Below are 20,605 nucleotides of genomic sequence, written 5' to 3'. Positions count from 1 at the left end.
AAGAAGGCTGTAATTCCGCTCTGAAGTTCCCTACCAAACAGATGAGGAACGAGCAAATAAGTACTCAGTACATGGGAAAACGAAGTTTATTACTGACGTTACAGTGTACATTATGTTTTTACAATGCAGCTGACAGCCTTATACTTTATTGATTTTTTTCCAAGTTAAATGTACAGGAACTGAATAATTACTACTGAGCTACAAGATGTCAGAAATACAGCAAGTGCTTTAACCAGGAGCAGTTTCCACGGACTAAGCAGAGATTAAGATTTTAAAATCTTATCAGTACAGATTTGCACACCTGATTTCTTTTGATCTGCATTCAAAACTACATTTTCTTTTTTCTTCCCCCCTCAACTACAGTGGTCCAGTCTTGTACAAGAAATGCGGTATTCACAAACAGGTCTTTGCTCTCTGACATGCATCGGAGAGCGTGACATTTAGGTCAGTGTAATGGGGAACACTTTGCCCTGTGCAGACCAGGGCACTGCTTGGGGTTTGGCTACGCAGGCACGGGAAGCAATGTGCATACCATGAAAAAGAAGGGCTCCTTCAAAAGATTACCGATTTATAGAAGCAAATATTTGGAGGGCCAAAAAGAGAGCAGGTAATTGTCTTTGAAGTGGGGTAGGGAAGAGGCGTCTTGTTAATAGCAGAGTCCTGGAGGGGAGGCAAACCTCTCCGCATCCTGAGCCATCATCCTGCTGCCAGTCTCATTACCAATAGCCAAACACCTGCACCAGTTCCTCTCCAAAGTCATTATTTTCAACCTGTTCAGCCCATCAACATTCCTAAAAGATAACTTCTGTACAAGAGAACTCATCTCCTTCACCCCTGAGGCTCTCCATGCTCTCCTGCCAGCCAGCTAACAGCCATGGGCATCAGCTGCTCCCCACGGTGAAGCCCTATGTCCTGGCTCCGCTGCCGCGGTCCCCCTGCCCCGCACCGACTCAGCGCTGTGCTGAGCCCCAACCCACTGCAGAGGAGAGCAGTAAATGTTATAAGGCACCTTTTAGCTCAATACTTGGGAAATACACAGAGCCGTTACGATATCCGTAGCGCACTGACTAACCCAAAGGCCACGGGCTTGGAACACAGCAGTGCTGGAGTAATGCAGAGCAAAATCACAGCCGTGTGTTTTAAAACGGTCATCGATGTCCAAGTGATTGCTGCCATTTGCTTTTACCTGGGGAAAGCGGTTTTGTACTCGACTGTCCTGCTGTGCCCAGTCCCTTCCCACTGCTCCCTTGGCATTTGAGCTGAAATACTGGGCAGCCGCTGTGGCTGGGCTCGGGGAGCTGCTGGAGTGTGGGAAGGAAGGAACCGGCCCCATCACAGCCAGGACCCTGCCCTGGTAAAACACCTCTGTCTGCAACCTCCGAGAGTGCTGTAGTTCAGACTAGTCATTTTCCCTCGTTTACAGCCAAAGGCAAGTAATAAAGAGCTTAAATGGGCTTAATTTGTAATGCTTTAAAGGTACATTTTTGACGCTGTAATACCAAAAGCAGGGTGTTTTCAAAGGAGGCCATAAGCAACCGCCCACTCCATCACACCACTGCCTGCTTCGGAGCCAGCCCCACGGAGACCCCACGGCTTCGAGAGTGCCCTACTGACAGCGAGACCGAGACTCAGTTACGCATCAAACACCAGCCCAGAAGTAACAAACCAGGTGGGACCCGGACCCTGCTCCGGGACCCAGCGCCCAGGCACGGCCACAGCTGAGCCCCACTTCCCCAGCACCAAGCCCGCAGCTAGAGCCACATCCCCGCGTTCCTCCCTGGAAACAGATGCTGGGTCGTGCTGGCTTTCAAGTCTGTCCAAAGAGTTTTTGTAGCATCTCGTGGCTCTTGTCTTCTCGCAAGGCTGCCGGAGCCGGGCCGGCAGCACCGCTCCTCGCACCGCGGGGCAGGACTGGCCCCGCTCCCTGCCTTCCCCTGCTGCTCGGTGCTGCATCGACGGCTGCAAACGGTGAGGCCTGTGGCGTTTAGGCTGTTGGGTTTGGGTTTTGTTTTTAAATCCCGCCCTCTCCCCTCTGCAGAGCTGTCGGGGATGAAAAAGGGGCTTTTATTGCCAGGGCAGAAGTCACTGGTGGGGAGGGAGGTTCCTAAACTAACTGGAAACATATGGGACTTCATTAAAAAAAAAAAAAAAAACAACAACAAAACAAATGTTTTCTTTTCAATAGCAAAGCCACCAAGAGCGATTTACAGCCACTGTCCGTTTTCCCATCCTGTGAGTAGTTAACGCTGAAGATGGGGTGCTGGGGAGGGGGTGCCAGGTATACCCCACCCTGCAGGCCCCCACCACGGCGGGGGCACGAGGCCGTAAGACGTTTGCACAGGGGCACAGAGCATCCCATGGGGCTCAGCCTGGGACACCAGCAAAACCAAAACAAACACTCCAAATTAAAAAAAAAAAAAAAAAAGGTAATAGAAGCCTAACTGCTGCAGGTAAGAAACAAGAGTTAAACTCTTCCAGTCCTTTCTCATAGGAAGGGGGGACGGCAGGCAGCCAGAACTGGGCTGAAGAGCAAGCAAGAAAAGGAGCTTTGGTCACATTTGTCTTATGAGAATTGCTGGTGAGTAACAATAATAATAATAATAAAAAATAAAAAAAAAAAAGACTTTAAAATACGCCTTGTAAAAGCAACCAGTGAAGAGCAGAGCACAAAGCATCTCACATGGACACTGAAGGACAGGGCGTAGGCACCTCAGAAACGTCCGAGCTGGGGCAGGGGCAGGAGAACGGCGGACGGCAGCCACCAGCAAGGCTCAAAAATTGCTGAAAATCTCTCGCTTCTTGTTCCAGTCCATCTGCGGAGCCCTCTTCTTCACCCGCTTGGCCCGCACCTTCTCCTTGGCCTCAGCAGCCGTTGGGCTCAGGGTCAGCCCACTCTCCTCAAATGGGTCTTTCTTCTCAACGTCTCCATCCTGCACGGAGAAGGACAAAAAGATGTCAGCCCACGGCAGCATCCCCCCCACCGCCATGAGCACAGCCACAGTGTCCTGCACCGTTTCACCCCGCGCGGCCCCGGGAGAGGTGATTCCTCCAGCTGCACGATAAGCAAACGCGCAGGGGTGGGTTTTTTTGGAGCAGAAGGTCAAAGTCCCTCCCCTGTGCCATGTCTGTGGTTTCACCAGCGGCGGCAGCATCCGTGTGGCCACGGAGTTAATTACTACATTGCATTTTGTGGGGGTTTTTCCCCCCCCGCCTGAAGAATGTGTGGCTGCCACGGCTAGAAGTGGAAAAGCAGAAACACAGAAGCTGTTGCCAAAGGGAAAACAAGCTGCTCGGCTTGTCTGCTGGGAAAATGAAAAATAAGCCCCTGGTGTAGGCAGAAAGCAGGGATGAGGGAGCAAGCTGGGGGAGCCTCGGGGCTCGCAGGGAGGGGTTGTGGCAAGGCCCCCCACCCTGTGTTTGCCTGCCCTGGCACCCGTTTGCTCCCAGAGCACCCGTGGCTAACCGAGGCAGGGAGGGGGGGGTGCGTGGGAGGACAGCACTGCCTGCCTGGGTACCCAGCTGGCCATGCCCAGCATGGCCACCGTAAGATGCCAGCCAAGGCAGTATTTGCTTTGGGAACTGTATTGAAAACAGCATCTTTCCATCTGCTTAATAAAAGTACTTTTATAAGAAGAAAATTAACTTTCCTTTCTAAAATCACTGCCACTGCTGCAATGTGCCCTCAAGCCAGAAACCCCAGGTGCCTGACCACTAACCCGGACCCCCTTGTTCTTGCAGTAGGTGAAGGACAGCCACCACGTCCTCAGGGTACAATTAACATCCTGGCCCATTGCATCCCTGCTGGGGACAGACCCAGCACCGGGTCTCCGAGCCCCTCAAACCCCACAGGGCTGGGAAGCATCATCCCTGCAGAGACTTGGCTCATCAGAGCTGGTTTCGGCGGGCAGCACGCTCCATAGCGGGCACAGTCTAAAGCTCCATAATGGGCACTATCTAAAGCTTCTGCTTCTTCAGTCATGTCTGTACGGAGGCTTTGCCAGGTCTCGGTGCCGGGCAGGGCAGAGGTGCCCGAGGAGCCAGGTTCAGGGATAAGCGGCTGCTGCACCCCGGAGCAGCACGGCTGCGCTCTGCAAGCACCGTGCTCCTGTCAATAGTGTGCAAACATACAGAATCAAGACCTTCTGTTTTAAGGGAACATTTTAGAGCCTGCCTACTCGCATTGCTGCCCTACCACGCATGCGAAAGTCCAAAATATATGATTTCACAAACGCTGCTGATAACCATGGGCAGGTCGTCCACCAGCACTGCAACGTAATGGCTCCAGCTTTGCTCTGGCTTACAAATGCAAACTGAACTGGGTGGTGGCTTGAATGAGCACACCAGGCTACGAACTGGGGGGCAGAGACACAGGCAAACCCCCTGTTACCCCCCAGGGACTCTGGTTTCTAGTGCAGCGGAGGGACAGCAATCTCTGAAACAGCCCACGGGACAAACCGCCATGCTCAGGCACCAGGACACAGCCCAGCGTTCCAAAGGCAGCAGCCATTGGATCAGGACATGTATTATTTAATGCTCAGAGAGAAACGGAGATGCCAGACTGCAGGCGTTTGGCCACAGCTCTCGGACACAGCTGGCGTTCGAGATGTTTTAGAGGCTCTGGGTGCTCAGAGGAGGCTGCGTGAGCACTTGCTGCCGTCAGACTCCCGCATCCAGCAGTCTGGGGGCAGGGGACAGCACAAGCACCCAGAACCAGCAGAGACCCCGCAGAGCACCTGCATGGAGGCATTCCTCTATTTTTAGCAGAGCCTCATGCTAAAGAAATTTTTGAGCAGTTTAGAAATCCCTTACTTCTTATTTTAAGAAAAAAAAAAACCTGCTCAGTTAATAACACCGAGAGAATACCAGTCTATGCCTTGTGTTTACTTTTGGTCACTCATCCCCCTTGCACAGCGAGGTCTGCCTTTGCTGCGGTGTTCAGCCAGGCTCCACCAGAGAAACAGCCCCAGCCCTGCAAGGCACCAAATCCATGCTCCTCCCATCTTGAGCAGCTCCTTTAAACACTGTGATAAATTCACTGTGCCCCAAGCTAAAAGCAACTTGGCTTTTTTAAATTTTAGCCTGCCTTGTTCCTCTTAGCAGCACTTGAACCTCACGGCTCCGCTCCTCCTGCCCTCGCAGCTTCCCAGCCTCGCCTCCCGCCCTGTAGCTTGTCAGTATAATTACACTTAAGATCCAAAACTCTCGTAGACATCCTTTCATCTTACACCTCCTTTCAAACTATTCAAGCACAAGTCACTGCCCAACGAAGCGCCAATTAACTTGCTGCCGTCACCCCTCGACGTTCTCCTCTGCCCGCGTTTGGGGCAGTGCCACCTCCTCCCCGAGGTGACGATGCCCAAAGGGACAAGCACGCGTGAGTCCTCCCGCAGCCAGGACGGAGCACACGTCTGCACCCTTGCAAAACTCGTCCATTAACGGGAGACATCTGCTGCTGCTGCTGGCAGAGGCCATGCATCCCCCATGAGCTTTTCTGTCACCCGGACAAAGAAGGGAAAGAACATTTCTGTGACAGCAGTTTGTGCTGCTATGGCACACGTCACCCCAAGGGTCCCGAGCCCTTGACCGGCCACCTGAAGGAGTTATTGATCCATCCCAGCAACACAGCCACCTCCACGCTGGAACCAGCAGCTGCTGACAGCTCACGGCTCCATTTCATGCACATCTACAGTGCAAGGGATGAAAGAAAACCCTGGATTTTGTTTGCTGGATGGGTATAAGTATACCCAAGTCTGTGAGACAAAACTGGGAATGCATCGTTACACAGCACCACAAGGCAAGTATGTACCTACAATAGTGTGTAAAAGGGAGGGGCAACGTTTGGGGTTTTTACCTCTGATTCCTTCCCAGGACTTTGAAGGTCACTGTGAGATGAAGATGTGGATCCTCCATTCAGCTAGTGGAAATTAAAATGGTAGTCCAGTTTGCACAAAGACAGAATTAGAAAAAAAAAAATCAAAACAAAAAGCTAGGCAGAAAAATGCTCCAGCCCAGTGGGGACGGACACCCCAGCCGCTGCACCAGGCAGAGAGCAGCGCCTGGCTTGTCCAGGGCCAGAGCCTGGAGGGGAGGGTCCTGCCGAAGGGACCCTGCACACTCACGCGCGCACACGCCCCGGAGCTCCCCGGGATTTGCGGGCAGAGCCGCTGCTCTCCCGCATCCCCCAGACCATCCCGCCAGCGCCGGGCAGCCACTTGCCACCCCTCGCCTCCTCCCTCTGTCACTGGGAACAGGGATTAAGTGGCCCCGAAACCAGCCTTGTTCAACCCCTAAATTAAAGCTGCAGCAGGAAGCAATTAAGATCAGCCAGCAGCAGTTAAACTGAGCTAAATGAGCCCTGGGGACATTATGAGCATCCCTCTCTGCTCCGCAGGCTGGCGAGTCATCCCGACAGGCTCACGTGTCCCAGGTGGGAGCCAAGGAAAGCTGGCGTGCCAGGAGCCTGGCCTCTCCCCCCGATCCCTCTTGATCCCTCCAACACATTCCCCTAAACTGAGCTAACCCGGGATGCTGCCCAGCCACCCCAGCCCTCGGGGCACTCTGGACCAGGCAAGTACTCACCTGAGTCTGTGCGGATCCGTTTGTCATGGGCTGAGGTACCACACCTATAGACCACAGAAAGAAAAGACGTGGTAAATACACTCAGCTGGGATTGCCGGCCTCGGGTCGCAGGCAAGCATCCCTCAGCATCGCCCACCCGAGCCTGCCTTCTCCCCTGCCCACCCCACCAGCTCAGCGTGTCTTGTCTCTTGACTTTGTCCTGTGCTGCTTCCGAGCCTGCACAAAAGCCTGTCCATCCCCCTTGGGCCCTTCTGGAAGCAAATCCTTTCAAATTCCCCTGATTTCACTTGATGTCACCCTGCTTTCATCAGAAGAAAACACCTTCCACGAAGGGGACCAAGTAACTTGCATTGTCTCATTTTTTTTACTATTAATTTTTCTTCAGAAGCTGTTTCATCAGAAATCTTAAAAAACAACCCAACGTTCTTCACCGAAATCAGCACCTTGGTGTCATAACAGCATGTGGCAAGGAACCCACCCCCCAGGTACCCTGGCACTTTTTTTTTTGCTCACTTCCAACGATTTGCACTAATAATATTCCACAAGATGGCCAATTTTATGCAGATAAGCTGCCAGTCACCACAATCAAGTCATTGCTAAAGGCATTACCACGTCTCATCTGTCTCAGGCTAACAGATGTGTTAATTGTGACAGGATTAATAACTGAATTATGTCAAGCATGAATGCTTCTTGGGGCAAAGCCCTCACTCTGTGCATATCTCCAGCAGAAGACAATGATGTGGATGCACATCGCTGTGTCACCCGAAATCCAGTGAAGCAAGAGCAGCACGTGGTGCCAAATGCATCTTGCAACTGCAGAGACCCAGGGCAGCTAACTGCACAGCTCCAGAGCCATCATCTCCCTGCACCACGTACGGGCACGGCTGGGCTTTCCGAAGGACCGATTTGGGGGCTGGATCAGTGAGAGCTGCAGGGATTCCTAGTGCAAATCAGGGCACCTTTCCTTGTAAAAAAAATAAACCCAAATCATAATTTTGAGAGCATGCTGGTGCAAAAGCCTCAGTTATGGTGTTGGGATCCTTGAGTATTTTATCACACTGAATGCTGGACTCGTTGATAAGCTCTGAGCAATGGTCATCGGAAGAAAGTCGGCTCATAGCAGAGATGATGTTAAAGTCTCTGGTGTCATAAGAAGCTAAAAGATAATATTATTTAAATGAGAAGCAAGTTTCAAATCACAAGCAATATTAAAGTGGAACTGGACTTAAAAAAAAAGTTATTTCAAAATTTGGCATGTCTGGAAATATTTTCCTATCTCCTTACTCCCGAAAGGTGCATAGCTCTTAAAATATACTCATTGGCTAAAACGTTGAGGTGCTTAGGATCAGCTGTAAGACTTTTAAATTGTCATCTTGAGGTCAAAGCAGTTTGATTAAAGAGCGCAATTATTATTTCCTCTTATCCTGCAAACAACAGAATTTACCAGAGCACTTTGTCATCAACACAGGTGCCGTCCCCAGCCAGCCAGACCCAGTTCTTGATCTCTGACGAATGCATCGAGACGGCAGCGAGAGCTGCAGAGCCAAGGCAGGGGCTCGAGCACCCACCCGCACCCCCCCTCATGCATCCGTGGCCCTGGCTACATCCCCCCCCGGGGAACAAGGGCTCCTTTATCGCTCGTGCCAGCAGACAGCTTCACCCCAGCTCCTCCTCGAACCGACACGGAGCATCTGACACCGCTTTCGCCCCGTGCGCTTCTCAGCTTTGTTTGACCTATTTTTTTGGACAAATCTCCCCATTGAGTATCCGAGGGAGCCGGGCTGCAGATCAGATAAGGAACAGCTGTATTGGGAAACAGAGCTCCCCATTCAGCCGGGGGGAGCAGGACGGGCTGGGGAGCACCCCACTCCCTCCCCAGCCGGGAGCCGCAGCACAACAGGTCGGGGAGCGGAGAGGCGGCTTTCTCTGCCAGGTTTCAACAGCAAAGAAAACATTTCCTGCAACAGCCACCCCTGTGATCGCCGTGGCGTGAAACCCTTCCCGCTGCACGCACACGGCGTTTTGCTCCGGTATTTCTCGATGCACCCTCAGGCTCCTTCGCCGGAGCAAAGAGCAACGGGGGATTTATGGCACTCTCCCTCCCGAGACCCCCAGCTCAGCACCCTGGGCAGACCGCTCTGCTCCTGGACCCTGCGGGTCCACCCACTCCCACACCAGACACCCTGTCTCCCAGGGTGTGGGTGCTGCAGCCAAAAACAGAGGGGCTGGAGGAACTGCTGTCAGAGAGGCTTCCCAGCCCCAACCAGATGGACCGGTTCCATCTGAGCATCCCTCCCTGAGCTCATCGCTCACCGAGCGCCCAGCTCCCCCCAAACCCCACCATGCTTTCCCTCAGCCGCTTTATGGCAGCAAGTTCCTAAGTTAATTATTCACCATATAAAAATAACAAATTGCTTTTTGGCTAGGTTAGGAAGCGTTCTCGCTATTTATAAATAGCTGGGTGGTGCTCAGGAAACTACCAAGGGATGAGACAGAAGGGAAACGTGACTCTCCCTCACTTCTGAAATCCCACCCATGACACGGTGAGTCACAGGAACGGTGTAGTGTCACCCAGGGAAAGCGAGGTCTCACCTTTGGTGTGCTCCTCCGTGGGGGTCACCCCCAGCTTCTTGAAGTAATCATCTGTTTCGGGGTCCACCACCAGGAGCCTGGCTTCGTTCTCCCTGGACTTAATGTGGGACACCACCTCCGAGTGCCGCAGGCCCTCCACATTTATGCCGTTCACCTGCAAAGCCACGGCATCAGAACCCAAGTCTGAGATGCTGCTCACAGACCCCCAGAGCAGCCTCCTCATCCCCTAAGGGACGGGATTTTCCTTTTTCAATTTCCATTGGGATGATAGGAAGGCTACAGGCTTTTTTCTTCCCCCTCTCAAGCCAGCCACAGCCTCCGACCACCCGCCCGGTGCCTCTGCCAGAGCATCCTTCGTGTTACTGCACCCCTCCGCCTGCATCCCAAACACATCCATCGGGAATCACAGACCCCACACTCCTCCATCACCTCGCCCACCCCGGTCCTGCCTAAAACGCTTTGGCTGCCCTCTTCAGTGATTTCAAACCCAGCCTTCACCTTGGACGTGCCCCAGGTATCTCAGGCTGCTACAGGGTGCAACCATGGGCACGGGCACTGGGCTGGGTGCCACTGGCACGTCCTTCTCCTTGGCCCTGCCCAGGTGGCTGCCCCATCACCACACCATCGTTCATCCCTCCACGATGGAAATCCGTGGATTTTCCACATCCCTGGTGGGCGAGTCCCCATGCCTGCTGCACAGATTCATTTTTCCTTTCCCTGCGTGCGAGCCGGGACCTACCAGGGAACATGATCCTCTGCTCCTAATTGTTCCCTGCAGCGAGGGGACAATTGTGATTTCGAGGCATTGTTCGCGGTGGGGAATGAATCACCCTTTGTCCCACAGGGGAAGGTCTCCACACTGCCCGGCCCCTCGCTGCTGGACCCGCTTTTGTGCGATAAACTCTTTTCAATGCTCCAGCCTGTCTCCGGCAAAGCTCGACCCACCCTTCACCACCCGTCCTGTCTTTGGCATCCAAAGGAGCCTGCCTGCGGGACGGCAGAGCGATGTGCTAATTCAGCTTGGATGGAGAAGGGCAGAGAGCGCTGGTGGAGCAGAGATCACCGGGAACAGAGTAACCTCCTCTTAAAAATAGCTACTCTGCTAATACAGCTTTCTGAAACAAATCAAAGACTTCAGAAATCTGTCCAACACAGAAAGGCCTTCGTTAGGAGAAGAGGACAGCAGGTTTTGTTTGTTTTTCTAAGCCGCACATGACGTTATAACTGCATGCTCTGGCTGCACACGCCTGCTCTCCTGCAGGGCCACGGCCGTCCGGGATCACCAGCATCAACACATTTTTATTCCTCCACCGCCTGCAGAGACAACTGCCTTCTCCAGTGCCAGACCCCGAAAAACAGAGCACACCGATGCCAGAGTCAGGGACCGAGCCCGGGAGTGGGGTAACCCCATCCCAGCAGCCCCCCCGGGAGCTGAGCTACACCAGCATGGCATTGCCCCAGCAGCTCCCAGGATGCTGCAGCCCATTCCAGGGAAGCAGGACAGCCATGGTCTCTCTCGCTGCAAAGTCGTGGCTGCATCACAGCAGGAACGAGCAATTGCCGCCTCTGGGTCGTGCCGAGGCTGTCGGGGGGCTGGAGACCCTCCGAATGGGTCTCCAGCCCCCCGACAGCCTCGGCACGACCCAGGGGCGGAGGTTGCTTGTCCCCACCGCAAAGGGACAAGGCAGGTGAACGCTGCAGAGCCTGAGCTAGGCCAGCTCCAAACTTTGTGTTTTGGATGCCTGAACACAAACCTGGGGCAGAAGCAGGTCCTGAGGGCCAGGACAGAAAGGGAAACCCCCCTCCCCAGGCTTTGCATCTCACCGGCAACTTCAATTGCTGGCTTGTAACCCCAGCAGCATCCTCCTGCCGCTCCAGGTCACCCCAATTCACATCCAGTGCTCACCCCTGGTTGAGCTCAGCCAGGCAGCGTGGGGCTGCTCTCCCCCCACCCCAGCACCCCCAGCCCGCCCAGGGCAGAAGGGCTGGGGGGCATCAAATATTTATCAAAGCCCCAAAGAGCGAGTACGGAGGGGATTGGGTTTCCGAGCTCGCCAGCTCACCCCTCGCCGCTTTGTGTGTGCCAGGCGCTCCGCCAAGCACCGATAAATAAATAACACAACGCCTCGCCGTGACACCGCGCTGCTGGGAGCTGCTGCCGCCGGTGCCCCACTCCCGGCCCCGGCCCCATCCTGCTCCCAGCATTAAACTTTCAGGTGCTGGGAAGAGGCAGCAGCTCCCACCAGCTGAGGAACAATTATTCACGGGGCTAGAAAGCAGGCGAGTGCTTTGGTCTTAGTATTTCCCCAACTCGCCCGGCTCTGCGGGATGCGAGTGTTTTCTTCCAGGAGTGCAAAGCCCGTTCCCACTCTGAGCCGGCAGCGAGGGCCACGGCTTGGTCCCCATGGGACCACGTATCACCCCAAGCAGGGGACATCCAGGTGCTCCTGCAGCAAAAAAGGGTGATGGCTGCCGTGCCTGGGGCATCGGCTGCCAGATCAAGCCCTGCCTGTCCCTCTGTCCGCGCGCCGCTCAAAGCAGAGGCAGCTCTGGACGGGAAAAAACCTCATTCTTCAGGAAAAACACAAGACACAAACAAGCCAAAGGGAGGATGATTCCTGGCTGCATCGAAACTTGTGTTGTCCAGCACTCGGTGACCAGGAAGCTGCTTTCAAGAGCGGTTTCTCCCCGTCATTCACAATCTCATGTCTTAACATCTCTCCAAAGCTTTTCCCCCTCTTTTTCCAAACGCCTGCCTGGCAGCGCATCAGCTCGGCTGGGCAGCACCAACCCATCCTTACGCCCGCGGCAGGACGTCAGACCGGAGGGTGGCTGGGTGGGGGGTCACCCCCTCCCCTGCGCTGGTGGTGGGACGGGTCCCATCCGTCCCTGTGCCCCTTTCGCTGCAGCGGGCAGAGCCAGCTCCAGCACTGAGCGGCATCAGGCAATGCCACCGACTACGGGGCTCGCTGTGCTGCGGGGGGAAGACGGGGACCCATCAAACACCCCATCTGTCCGTGGGATCCCGCTGGCACCCCCGAGCCACCCGGATGGGCACAGGGGCAACAGTTCGTCCGCTCCCCCCCTCCTCTGTGCCAGCCAGAGCCAGCAGCATCATCTAGATTTCAGCGCTTGCAAGTGCCTGCTTTGAACGAGCTGCCAAAGGACCGCAAAGCCACTGCCTAAGCACCCGCATCGGTCTTATGGCTCTGTATTATGGAGGAACACGGGGGGATCTGATGGAAAAGCTCAAGGGATGGGGGCTGGTTTCAGCTTCAGGCTTCCTAAGGGTCCCATCGCTTCTGCCATCCCTCTCCCCACCTGCGCGAGGGGGACAGGACCCAGCCGCTCCTGCCAGACCAGGCAGGATTGAACATCCTGTGCAGCATATGCCGAGGAAACCCCAAAAGGCTTCCCAGGCAGGGAGGTGCCGAGTCCCCATGCTGTTACCTCCACCAGCCGGTCCTGGGGCCGCAGCCCAGCTCTGGAGGCTGGTGAGTCGGGGTCGACCGAGCGGATGAACTGCCCTGGCCGGGACTTCTCACTGTGCAGGTTGAAGCCGTAGCCATTGGGGCCTTTCTTCAGGTGGCAGAGACGTGGGCACAGCTCCTTCTGTCCGTTTAGATCCTGATTAACAGAGGAGGGGTTGGGGAGGGGAGACAAAACATGGCGGTTAATTTAGAGGTTTGGGTTTGCCCTAAAGCAGATGCAATTGTAAATAAAGCTACCAAGGAAGCACCGTATCTGCACCCCGTCCTCCTGTTCCCCAGAATGGGGACAGGTTAACAAATGAATTTCCTCTCATTGAGTCTATTTTAGAAAATCAATTGTCCGAAACCATTCCAGAAAAATTAAAACAAAACAAAAATGCATTTCCTTCACCAGAAGCAGCCCAGATAAAGTCCGCCCATACGCAGAGACCCCCCCAGCAGCAGTTGACCCCCACGGCTGCAGCCCTGGGCAGGGAGGAACCAAACCTGAGAGCCCAGGCGAAGCACACAGGCTCACTGAGACACTGGATTAACCTTAGTTATTTATTTAAGGCATTGCCATGCCCTTGGTCCTGGTGACATCGGCATCACCTGCAAGTATGATCACAACCCAGCGGAAGGGCTCTGGGGGCCGGGGTGACGAACCACGCCTGACAGCTCCCACAGCATCCAAAGGCTGAGCTTGCTATAGGATGAATGGTACAGGAACGCGTGAGGAGTTTAGTGCCTTCCCCCCATCCCATGGAAAATGCTTTACAGCTCCTCAGGGCAGCCAGGGGAGCAACAAATACTAGCTTTTCTCCAGGTCTGCAGGACCCATTACATTCCCTGCTCTCCCCACCAGCCCCCGCACAGCCCCTTCCCAGCCCACGCACTGGGCAGCACCGGCTCACGGCACAGCACCGCGTCCCCGGCGAGAGCCACCCCGGAGATCGGGGTTTTCATTTTCATCTGTGGTTTAAGGAAAACATCCCCTGTGGCTGAGGTTTAATCTTTCGTTAAAAGAAATGCCACTCCCCTCCTGCTAACAGACGACATTTTTTTCAAATCACATTTATGGTGAAAGCAGGTACAGCCTTTCCTTGCAAATTAAAAACCCATGCAGCAATCTTCTCCACGTTCCTCTCTTGGCCGAGAGGCACCAAGAAACACCAAACCTGCACCCCCTCCCCTCCTGCCACATACCCAGAGATGTCCTCCCTCCTCCACGCTGTGCTGCCTTCGTGCTGGAACTGCTTGTGCCAACGGCTCCTCGCACCGGCAGCACCTCGGGGTTATTTCTGCAAAATACCCTCAATGTTGCTTAAAAGCCGCTTCCTCTGCAGGAAGGGCTGCGGGAGGTGAGGGCACCCATGGCTGATGCCCAGGAGACCTGGCCTGGCCACCACCCACGCAGGGAACCCCAGGGACGATGCCAAGGGGCTCCAGCTGCACATAGACCCCGCGTGGCAAGAGCCAAAAAAGCCAAAGGACATTTCCCACTGCCACCGTGGAGCTGGACTATCCGCAGGGTCCCTGCGTGCCCCAATGACGATGGGGAATAACTCCGTTTGCAACAATACAAGGTGATTTTTGGCCACCGCGAGTCACGGTGGGGCAAATACGGAGGGCGGTGAAGAGCTGAATCAATTCATCAGCACTCAGCGACCTGCCAGCGGCACCCCCAGGGTCAGTGCCCAATTCCCGCAGCAGAAGCACAGCGTGCAAGCAAGCCGATTACTGGGTGGCCGAGCATTGCTGGCGAGCTGCTGGCTCCTGCTGCCGGGACCGCCATGGCTAAGTCGCTTTGGGGGCTGATCCCGTCTTCTTCATCCCCTCAAAGAGGGATTTTTCTGGAGGAGCATCAGGTGGGGGGACACAGAGCAGTCTCCCCCAGGGACCTGCCACGCTGGGGAACGGCTCTGCTGCCTTTCCCCTCCGGCGTGACCGCGGAGCCGCCGGCTGCCCCACTGCGTCCTTCTGCCCCTGGGGCACCGCGTTAATGCAAATGGCAAAACACGACAAATATTATTCAATGCACGTCCCTGTCCCCAGCTGGGTTCCCCACTTTGCAGAGCTCAGGGCCAGAGGATCCTCAGGCGCGGGGCATCAGCCGTCACCCGCACCGAGCACAGGCACCATCGGTGACACAAACACACCCAGCCGGGGTGACACTGCTGTTGCTGGCAGGGGACAGACGCCACAGAAAACAAGAGATAAACCCAAATAATCCCAGCGAGAAATACCCCAGTTCATGCCACAGAGAGCACATGTCCCCATGCTGTGAGCTGTGACCGTGGCCGCCTGGCAAGCAGGGGCTCCGGACAGCCCTCCCCAGCACCAGCTGCCTGTTGTGGGCTTTAATGCAATGGGGTGAGACCTGGGGATGGGGTGAGACCTGGGGACAGGGCAAGGGGAGGCAGAAACCCACCACGACTGCTTCACTGCGGGGGGGAAAACTCCCCCTCGCCCCATCCGGAGCTCGCTCCGACCCCGCACGCACCCGCCGGCTCGATGGGATGTAAATAAATATCCCAGCACAGCTCTCTTCGAGCTGCTTACGAAATACTCAAGCTGGCGGGCTTCACGGGGGGTTGGAGGAGTTCAGGGGACAACTCCGGCGTGACTGCAGCCCTCATCCCCGCGCAGCCCTTTGTTGGGAATACGAATGCAAAAAAGCCACCTTTCCCCCCAACCCATCACTTAGGGCCGCATCTTCCCAGGGTGGCTGACCGCACCAAACCTCCTCCTCCGTTCCCTCTGCGACTTGCTTCCTCACCTTGAGCTCTTCCCAACACAGCCCCCGTGGGGCTGACAGCCTGACATCCATCCCCCCCCACCCCGCCATGGGCTCCCCAGCTCTGCCGAACCCCAAAGCAGGGAGGTGAGAGCAAAGCCTTCCCCATGGCCAAGCGCCAGCGCTCGGCAGCCCCCGGGCAAAGCAAGAGCTGAAGCTGCAACCGCTTGCACCCATCTGCTCCCGCTCGCATCCATCTGCTCCCGCTTGCACCCATCGTCTGCTCCCGCTCGCGTGGGTGCGTGCCGACTGCGCTCTCCGACAGCGAGCAATGAGGTCGGTCCCAGAGTCCTGGGGCAAAAAGCAGGGAGGAACTTTGGCCGTGGCTGCAATGCCCAGTGGGGATAGAGGTGGGTCAGGATTCAGGACCAGCTCGACCAGCTCAATCCCAGCATCCGGGAAGAAAAGAGGGATGCGAGATGACCAGCCCTCCAGCCACCTTGAGTCCTCGCGGCCAGGGTGTCAAATTCTTCAAAAAGCGCTTACAAATGAGAGCTGCTGTCGGCAGCGCCCATCGTGGCCATTGAGGCTTACTCGGACCAGCTGCAAACTGTACCTGAGATTTACAGAGATTAATTTAGCAATGCAGGGGTTGTATAAAAAACAAACAAAACAAAGCATGGAGAGAGCTGCAAGAAAAGCTTTACTGACTGCTCACGTGCACACAATGCACCTGAGCGTGCAGGGCGCAGGGATGCTACCAGGACAACTTTTGGAGGAAAAGAGACCCACAGGCACCTGCCCGGGGAGATGCTCTTGGCATTGACACCTCAATGCACAGATCGGTTCTTAAAAGGGAAAAATCATCGGTGCAACATCGAGACCAATCAGTGCAACCATCCACTGATAGATAAAACCCATCTCCTGCTAAAACCAGGCAGGGTTCCCAAAGCGTTTCAGCTACCTGCTCAGCAAAAGCCAGGACCAGCCCCTCTGCCTCGCATCCTCTCCCTCCGCAGATTTAGCACGCCTGTGTTTTTCCCATGGCCCCAGCGCAGTTGGTTCACCCTAACTGCAAACATTTCCAGCTTGCTTTGGAGTTCTTCAAAAACTGAAGAAAACAGGAAATGATTCAACCGGCCAAAGAGGGTCAGATCCACGCGACCTTAAAGGATGCACAGGGCTCTGTGCAGATAGGAAAAGGGGGCACGTCTCGCAAGCAGAGGGGAATGCGTCTGGGATCACCTATTTGGGTTTTCAAAGGACCTTTTTAAACCATTTTCCTCTTCCTCCATTTTTACAGGGTCACAGCTCCGGCAGCAGTGCGAAAGCACCAAGAAAGTCACCCGAAAATACCGCGCTGTGGCTGCCGTCCCAGCACAGAGATCCCCCGGCCTCGGCAGGCGGCTGCGGGGAGACACGGCGGCAGGGCCAGTCCCTCCGCCTTCGAGGGATCCCCCGGGATCACCAGGGAAATCAAATTACCCAATAAATAAACCACACAGGGGAAACCTTCGTCTGCAGGATCTCTTTGGCTGTGAGGGTAGTAACCGGTGCCACGTCCCATGCGGACTTGCTCTGCTTTCACCACAAAATCTTGAATTCAAGGTCCTTAACTGAAATGAATTAAAGATCTTTGTTTTAAATAAATAAATAAATCCCAATTCAGCATCTGTTCTGAGCAGAAATCCTCGGGCAGAACTGCTTATCCTCCCGCAGAGATGATCTGGGGCTTTCGCTGGGCTCTTAAACCTCCCAACTAACGCAATCCTCGACCACTGGAAAAAACAGGTCTTAGACCACAACTCTGCTTAATCCCAGAGAGGGGCTTTGCAAACACTGACGCTCCCCTCACTTCACCCAGACCCGAGCACATGCTCAAACACTTTGCACTTACGTGCTCTGTTGACACAGAGCTGCTGCGTCTCTTGCCAGCTCTGCTATTTATTTTCTTTTCGACCTGTGCCAACGTTTCCCTGGTTGTGTTCTGGGAAGATATTTCCTAAGCTCCCGGGGGGACTTTGCCTTTGTGAAACTCAAGCCCTGCGATGAAGCGTTCCCTGTAACAGTGGCACGTTATCTGGGCTCCCCAGAAATTCACCACCACTCACCCCTGCAGAAACGCTTCAGTATTGCTCCAGAGGAGGCTTTGCCGCCCTTTCGCATGCCAAGAACATAAAAGCTAGTTTGGGTAAGTTAAATTCGCACGTATACTAGAAAGCAACAATAATTAAACTGTATTTCTTGACTATTTGCGTGCAAAAAAATTGCATGCAAAAAATAATTGCAAAACAAAGCAAATTTTTTTTCTAGGAATCTGGATACTACCAGTGACCATTAATTTCATAAATTGTATTAAGAAGCAATGGCATGGCATGGCATATTCCACCTACAAGCATCACTGGCTATACCCATCCACAGACATGCATGTGCAGATAAATGCTGCTTGGACAATAAGCTGCATTGCCACACCACCCCTGGAGCTGTCGCTTGAGACAAATCGTCATTTTAGAAGGAAAAAGGTTTCGGAAACGCTGCTCAAGCTGGTCCATTTAAAAATGCACAAACAAGACATTAAATAACAATGAAATGCTTTCAATAAAAAAAAAAACACCAAACAAAACTGTTTGGGTGTTGCCAGCTCTCACAATCTCATTGCAACTCTTGCAGCATCTGATTTTTTTTTCTGATAGAGTTTCCAGTGCTGCTGCTGGGAACTGGGGTCCCCTGGGAACACCCCCTGGCTTACCAGGACACCGCAGCACAAGCTTCGTGCCACCCTCGTGCAGGTCCCTGCAGTGGCTGGGACCATTCCCATTCTGACGGATGTTTCCAAGCACACTCCACCATGGAGCTGGTATCTTAAATGTCACCCACTCTGATTAACGAGGGGTTTCCATGCAATTACTTAGTAGGTGCCAACCTCCAAGCGAGCAGAATCCCCTCGCAGAAGCACCAAACCGCCGGCACTTTGGTCTTTTCTGTTTCCTGAAACAAACTTGTCTCCCGGGTTTTGAGGGGCAGCAGAGCAGCCCCCCACGCTCCGCTGTCCAAGCAAAACCCACCTGCCCCTAGAAAAGCCCCTCGCTGGCTCCGGCACCCACCCGCCAGCCCAAGCTCAAGACCACGAGGCTGCCAGCATCAGAGACCCGCTCGCCATCACCGCCGACCCAGTCCCAAGCTCCAGCTCCAGCCCCTGCGCTCCCCCCCACCAGCCCCTGCCCACCACCTCCACCTTCCCAAAGGGCACTAACTCCCAAAACCAACCTGTGCGTTCCAACCATCACCCGCAGAGTGACTTTGGGCAGGGCTGGGGATGAAAAGGGTTTTTCAAAGACCTCCGTCGCGCAGGCATCGGTACGTGCTTTTGAGCACGATGCAAACTCGCTGGCCAGCCCAGGTGGGCGAGCTGTCGCCCAGCCCTGGGCAACCCAGCCAGAATGGCCGCGGGTCTCTCCCTGCCCAGGATGCTCAAAGCCGACGGTGGCCGAGCGCAGCCACGTTGGGTCCCAGCACCATCTCCAGCCCCTCCACCCCGCAGTTCCCCGCGCTACACAGGCAAATGGGCTAAAACGCCTTGAAAAGTCACGCTTTAAGGGTTTATTCCAGGAATAAAACACCAGGGCCAGCACGGATACCTGGCTCTCCAGGTCCTCCAAGAGAGGAGGAGGAGGAGGAGAACTGAGCACACACACGCACAGACACAGAACTAGTCTAGTGGCCAAGGCCGGTTTGGTACCATCGGCACGCCGCGGGGCAGAGCCGCTCCTGCAGACCGACGCGCCGAAACCACGATGCTGCTGTGCACCTCAGCAAGGGGGTTCACCCCCTGAACCCCCCCGCTCCGAGGCTGAAGAGATGCTCTCGGCACAGCCGGGAAGCAAGCGGTGTCCCACGGTGGCACTGCAATGGGAAAGGGAGCTCCGGCCCCGCTCACCCCCCTCCCGGCACGGGGATTTGCTCAAACCGAGCTGAGCTCATCCGCCACGGGTCTGACGGCCGCCTCAGCTCCATCACTGTGCGTAATCACCGGAGATCAGGGCTCGCCACCTAATCGGCTCAATCCTGCCTGGGACCACCTCACCCGCAGCACTCTGCGCCCACCGGTGCTTTCGGGGCTGCTCCCGGCACCGGCTCCATCCCTCCATGGCCCAGCCCGGTGGGCTTCGCTGCTTCTCGGGGGTGGCCAAATAGGCTCTAATCGCCGCTGTTCGGAATTGCACCCCTGGATGTGCTCCAGGCTCCGGATCACCCTGCAACGCGTCAAGCCTTTCCGCCTCTGCTCAGCCGAGCTGGAGAAAACACAGGCAGGAGCATTCCTGCCTAATTTACATTGCTAACATATTTTCTTTTAAGTCAGCTCCCATAGCGTTTCCTCTCCTTTCACATGTGGTTTCGGTCAGAAAATGGCTCCTTTGCTCGCCTGCTCCCTGCAAAGAAAACCTCTGCCGGCAAATCCCGCCAGGACTGGGGGACACTGGGCTCCCGTCCTGCTCCATGGCCACCTCAGGACACCAAGATGTCCTGGGGGGGGAGAAGGGACACTGCTCAGGGCCTCAGCATCCATCCCCGCTGTCTCACCTCCAGCCAGGACCTCTCCATCCCCTGCACTTTGGCTTCTCCACCGCTGCAGGCAGCGAGCCCCAAGGGATGCACGGGAGGAATGCACAGGGCGGACGCCCTTCGGGTTGCAGAGGAGAAGGGCAGCTCCGGCAACCCGGGAAACCCACCAAATCCCAAACACCAGCAGGCAGAGCAGCGAGGGGTGATGCTGGGAGCTGGGAAGGAGCCGAGCGGGGGGAGAAATTCATGCAGGAAGGGGGCCTGGGGCTGCAGCAATGCCAGAACAAGGGGCCCATTTACACCCGCCCTGACACGGGCACCCTCCCTTGGCAGTAACGGTTATAATGGGAGCCGAGCTGAGCCGCCAGCAAGCTTTAATTGCCACTATTATTACTACAATTTTGTTGGAAGCTCAAAGGCCGCTGCCTCCGCACAGATTTAGGGATACACTTAACTTTAAGCAGATGTTTATGACCCTGATCTGGGAAGGGGAAGGGGGGGTCCGCATGTCCCCGATGTGAAAACCCGCCGTCTTTCACACTACAAAGATGAAGAAAGCTGGGAGAAGCAAGAGCCCTCACCTCGGCTGCCGGCAGTGCCCACAGCCCCGCTTGCCATGAGAACCAGGGAGGCTTTGGGCTCATGCCACAGCCAGGAGCGGGAT

The 20,605-nt window shown here is 55.2% G+C and overlaps 1 protein-coding gene and 1 long non-coding RNA gene across 2 annotated transcripts in view; one reads left to right on the top strand and one right to left on the bottom strand.

The window, feature by feature from the left end:
* Nucleotides 1–68: 68 nt before the first annotated feature.
* NHERF2 (NHERF family PDZ scaffold protein 2) overlaps nucleotides 69–20,605 on the bottom strand; it is a 40,889-nt gene continuing 20,352 nt past the window's right edge. Inside the window, exons 3-7 of the mRNA XM_069810506.1 lie at nucleotides 12,622–12,798; nucleotides 9,172–9,325; nucleotides 6,580–6,623; nucleotides 5,852–5,914; nucleotides 69–2,930 (exon numbers count right to left, since the gene is read on the bottom strand). Of these exons, the coding sequence (XP_069666607.1) occupies nucleotides 2,772–2,930; nucleotides 5,852–5,914; nucleotides 6,580–6,623; nucleotides 9,172–9,325; nucleotides 12,622–12,798 (597 nt within the window). The 3' untranslated portion in view covers nucleotides 69–2,771. The remainder of the gene's footprint in view (nucleotides 2,931–5,851; nucleotides 5,915–6,579; nucleotides 6,624–9,171; nucleotides 9,326–12,621; nucleotides 12,799–20,605) is intronic.
* On the top strand, nucleotides 16,840–18,039 carry LOC138690578 (uncharacterized). Its single transcript, XR_011329371.1, has 2 exons — nucleotides 16,840–17,569; nucleotides 17,692–18,039. It is a non-coding gene; the product is annotated as an uncharacterized lncRNA (long non-coding RNA).

Source organism: Haliaeetus albicilla, chromosome 22 (genome assembly GCF_947461875.1).
Source record: "Haliaeetus albicilla chromosome 22, bHalAlb1.1, whole genome shotgun sequence".
Taxonomy (NCBI): Eukaryota; Metazoa; Chordata; class Aves; order Accipitriformes; family Accipitridae; genus Haliaeetus; species Haliaeetus albicilla.
The sequence above is the reverse complement of the archived record's forward strand: the minus strand, read 5'-3'. Positions and strand labels throughout refer to the sequence as shown.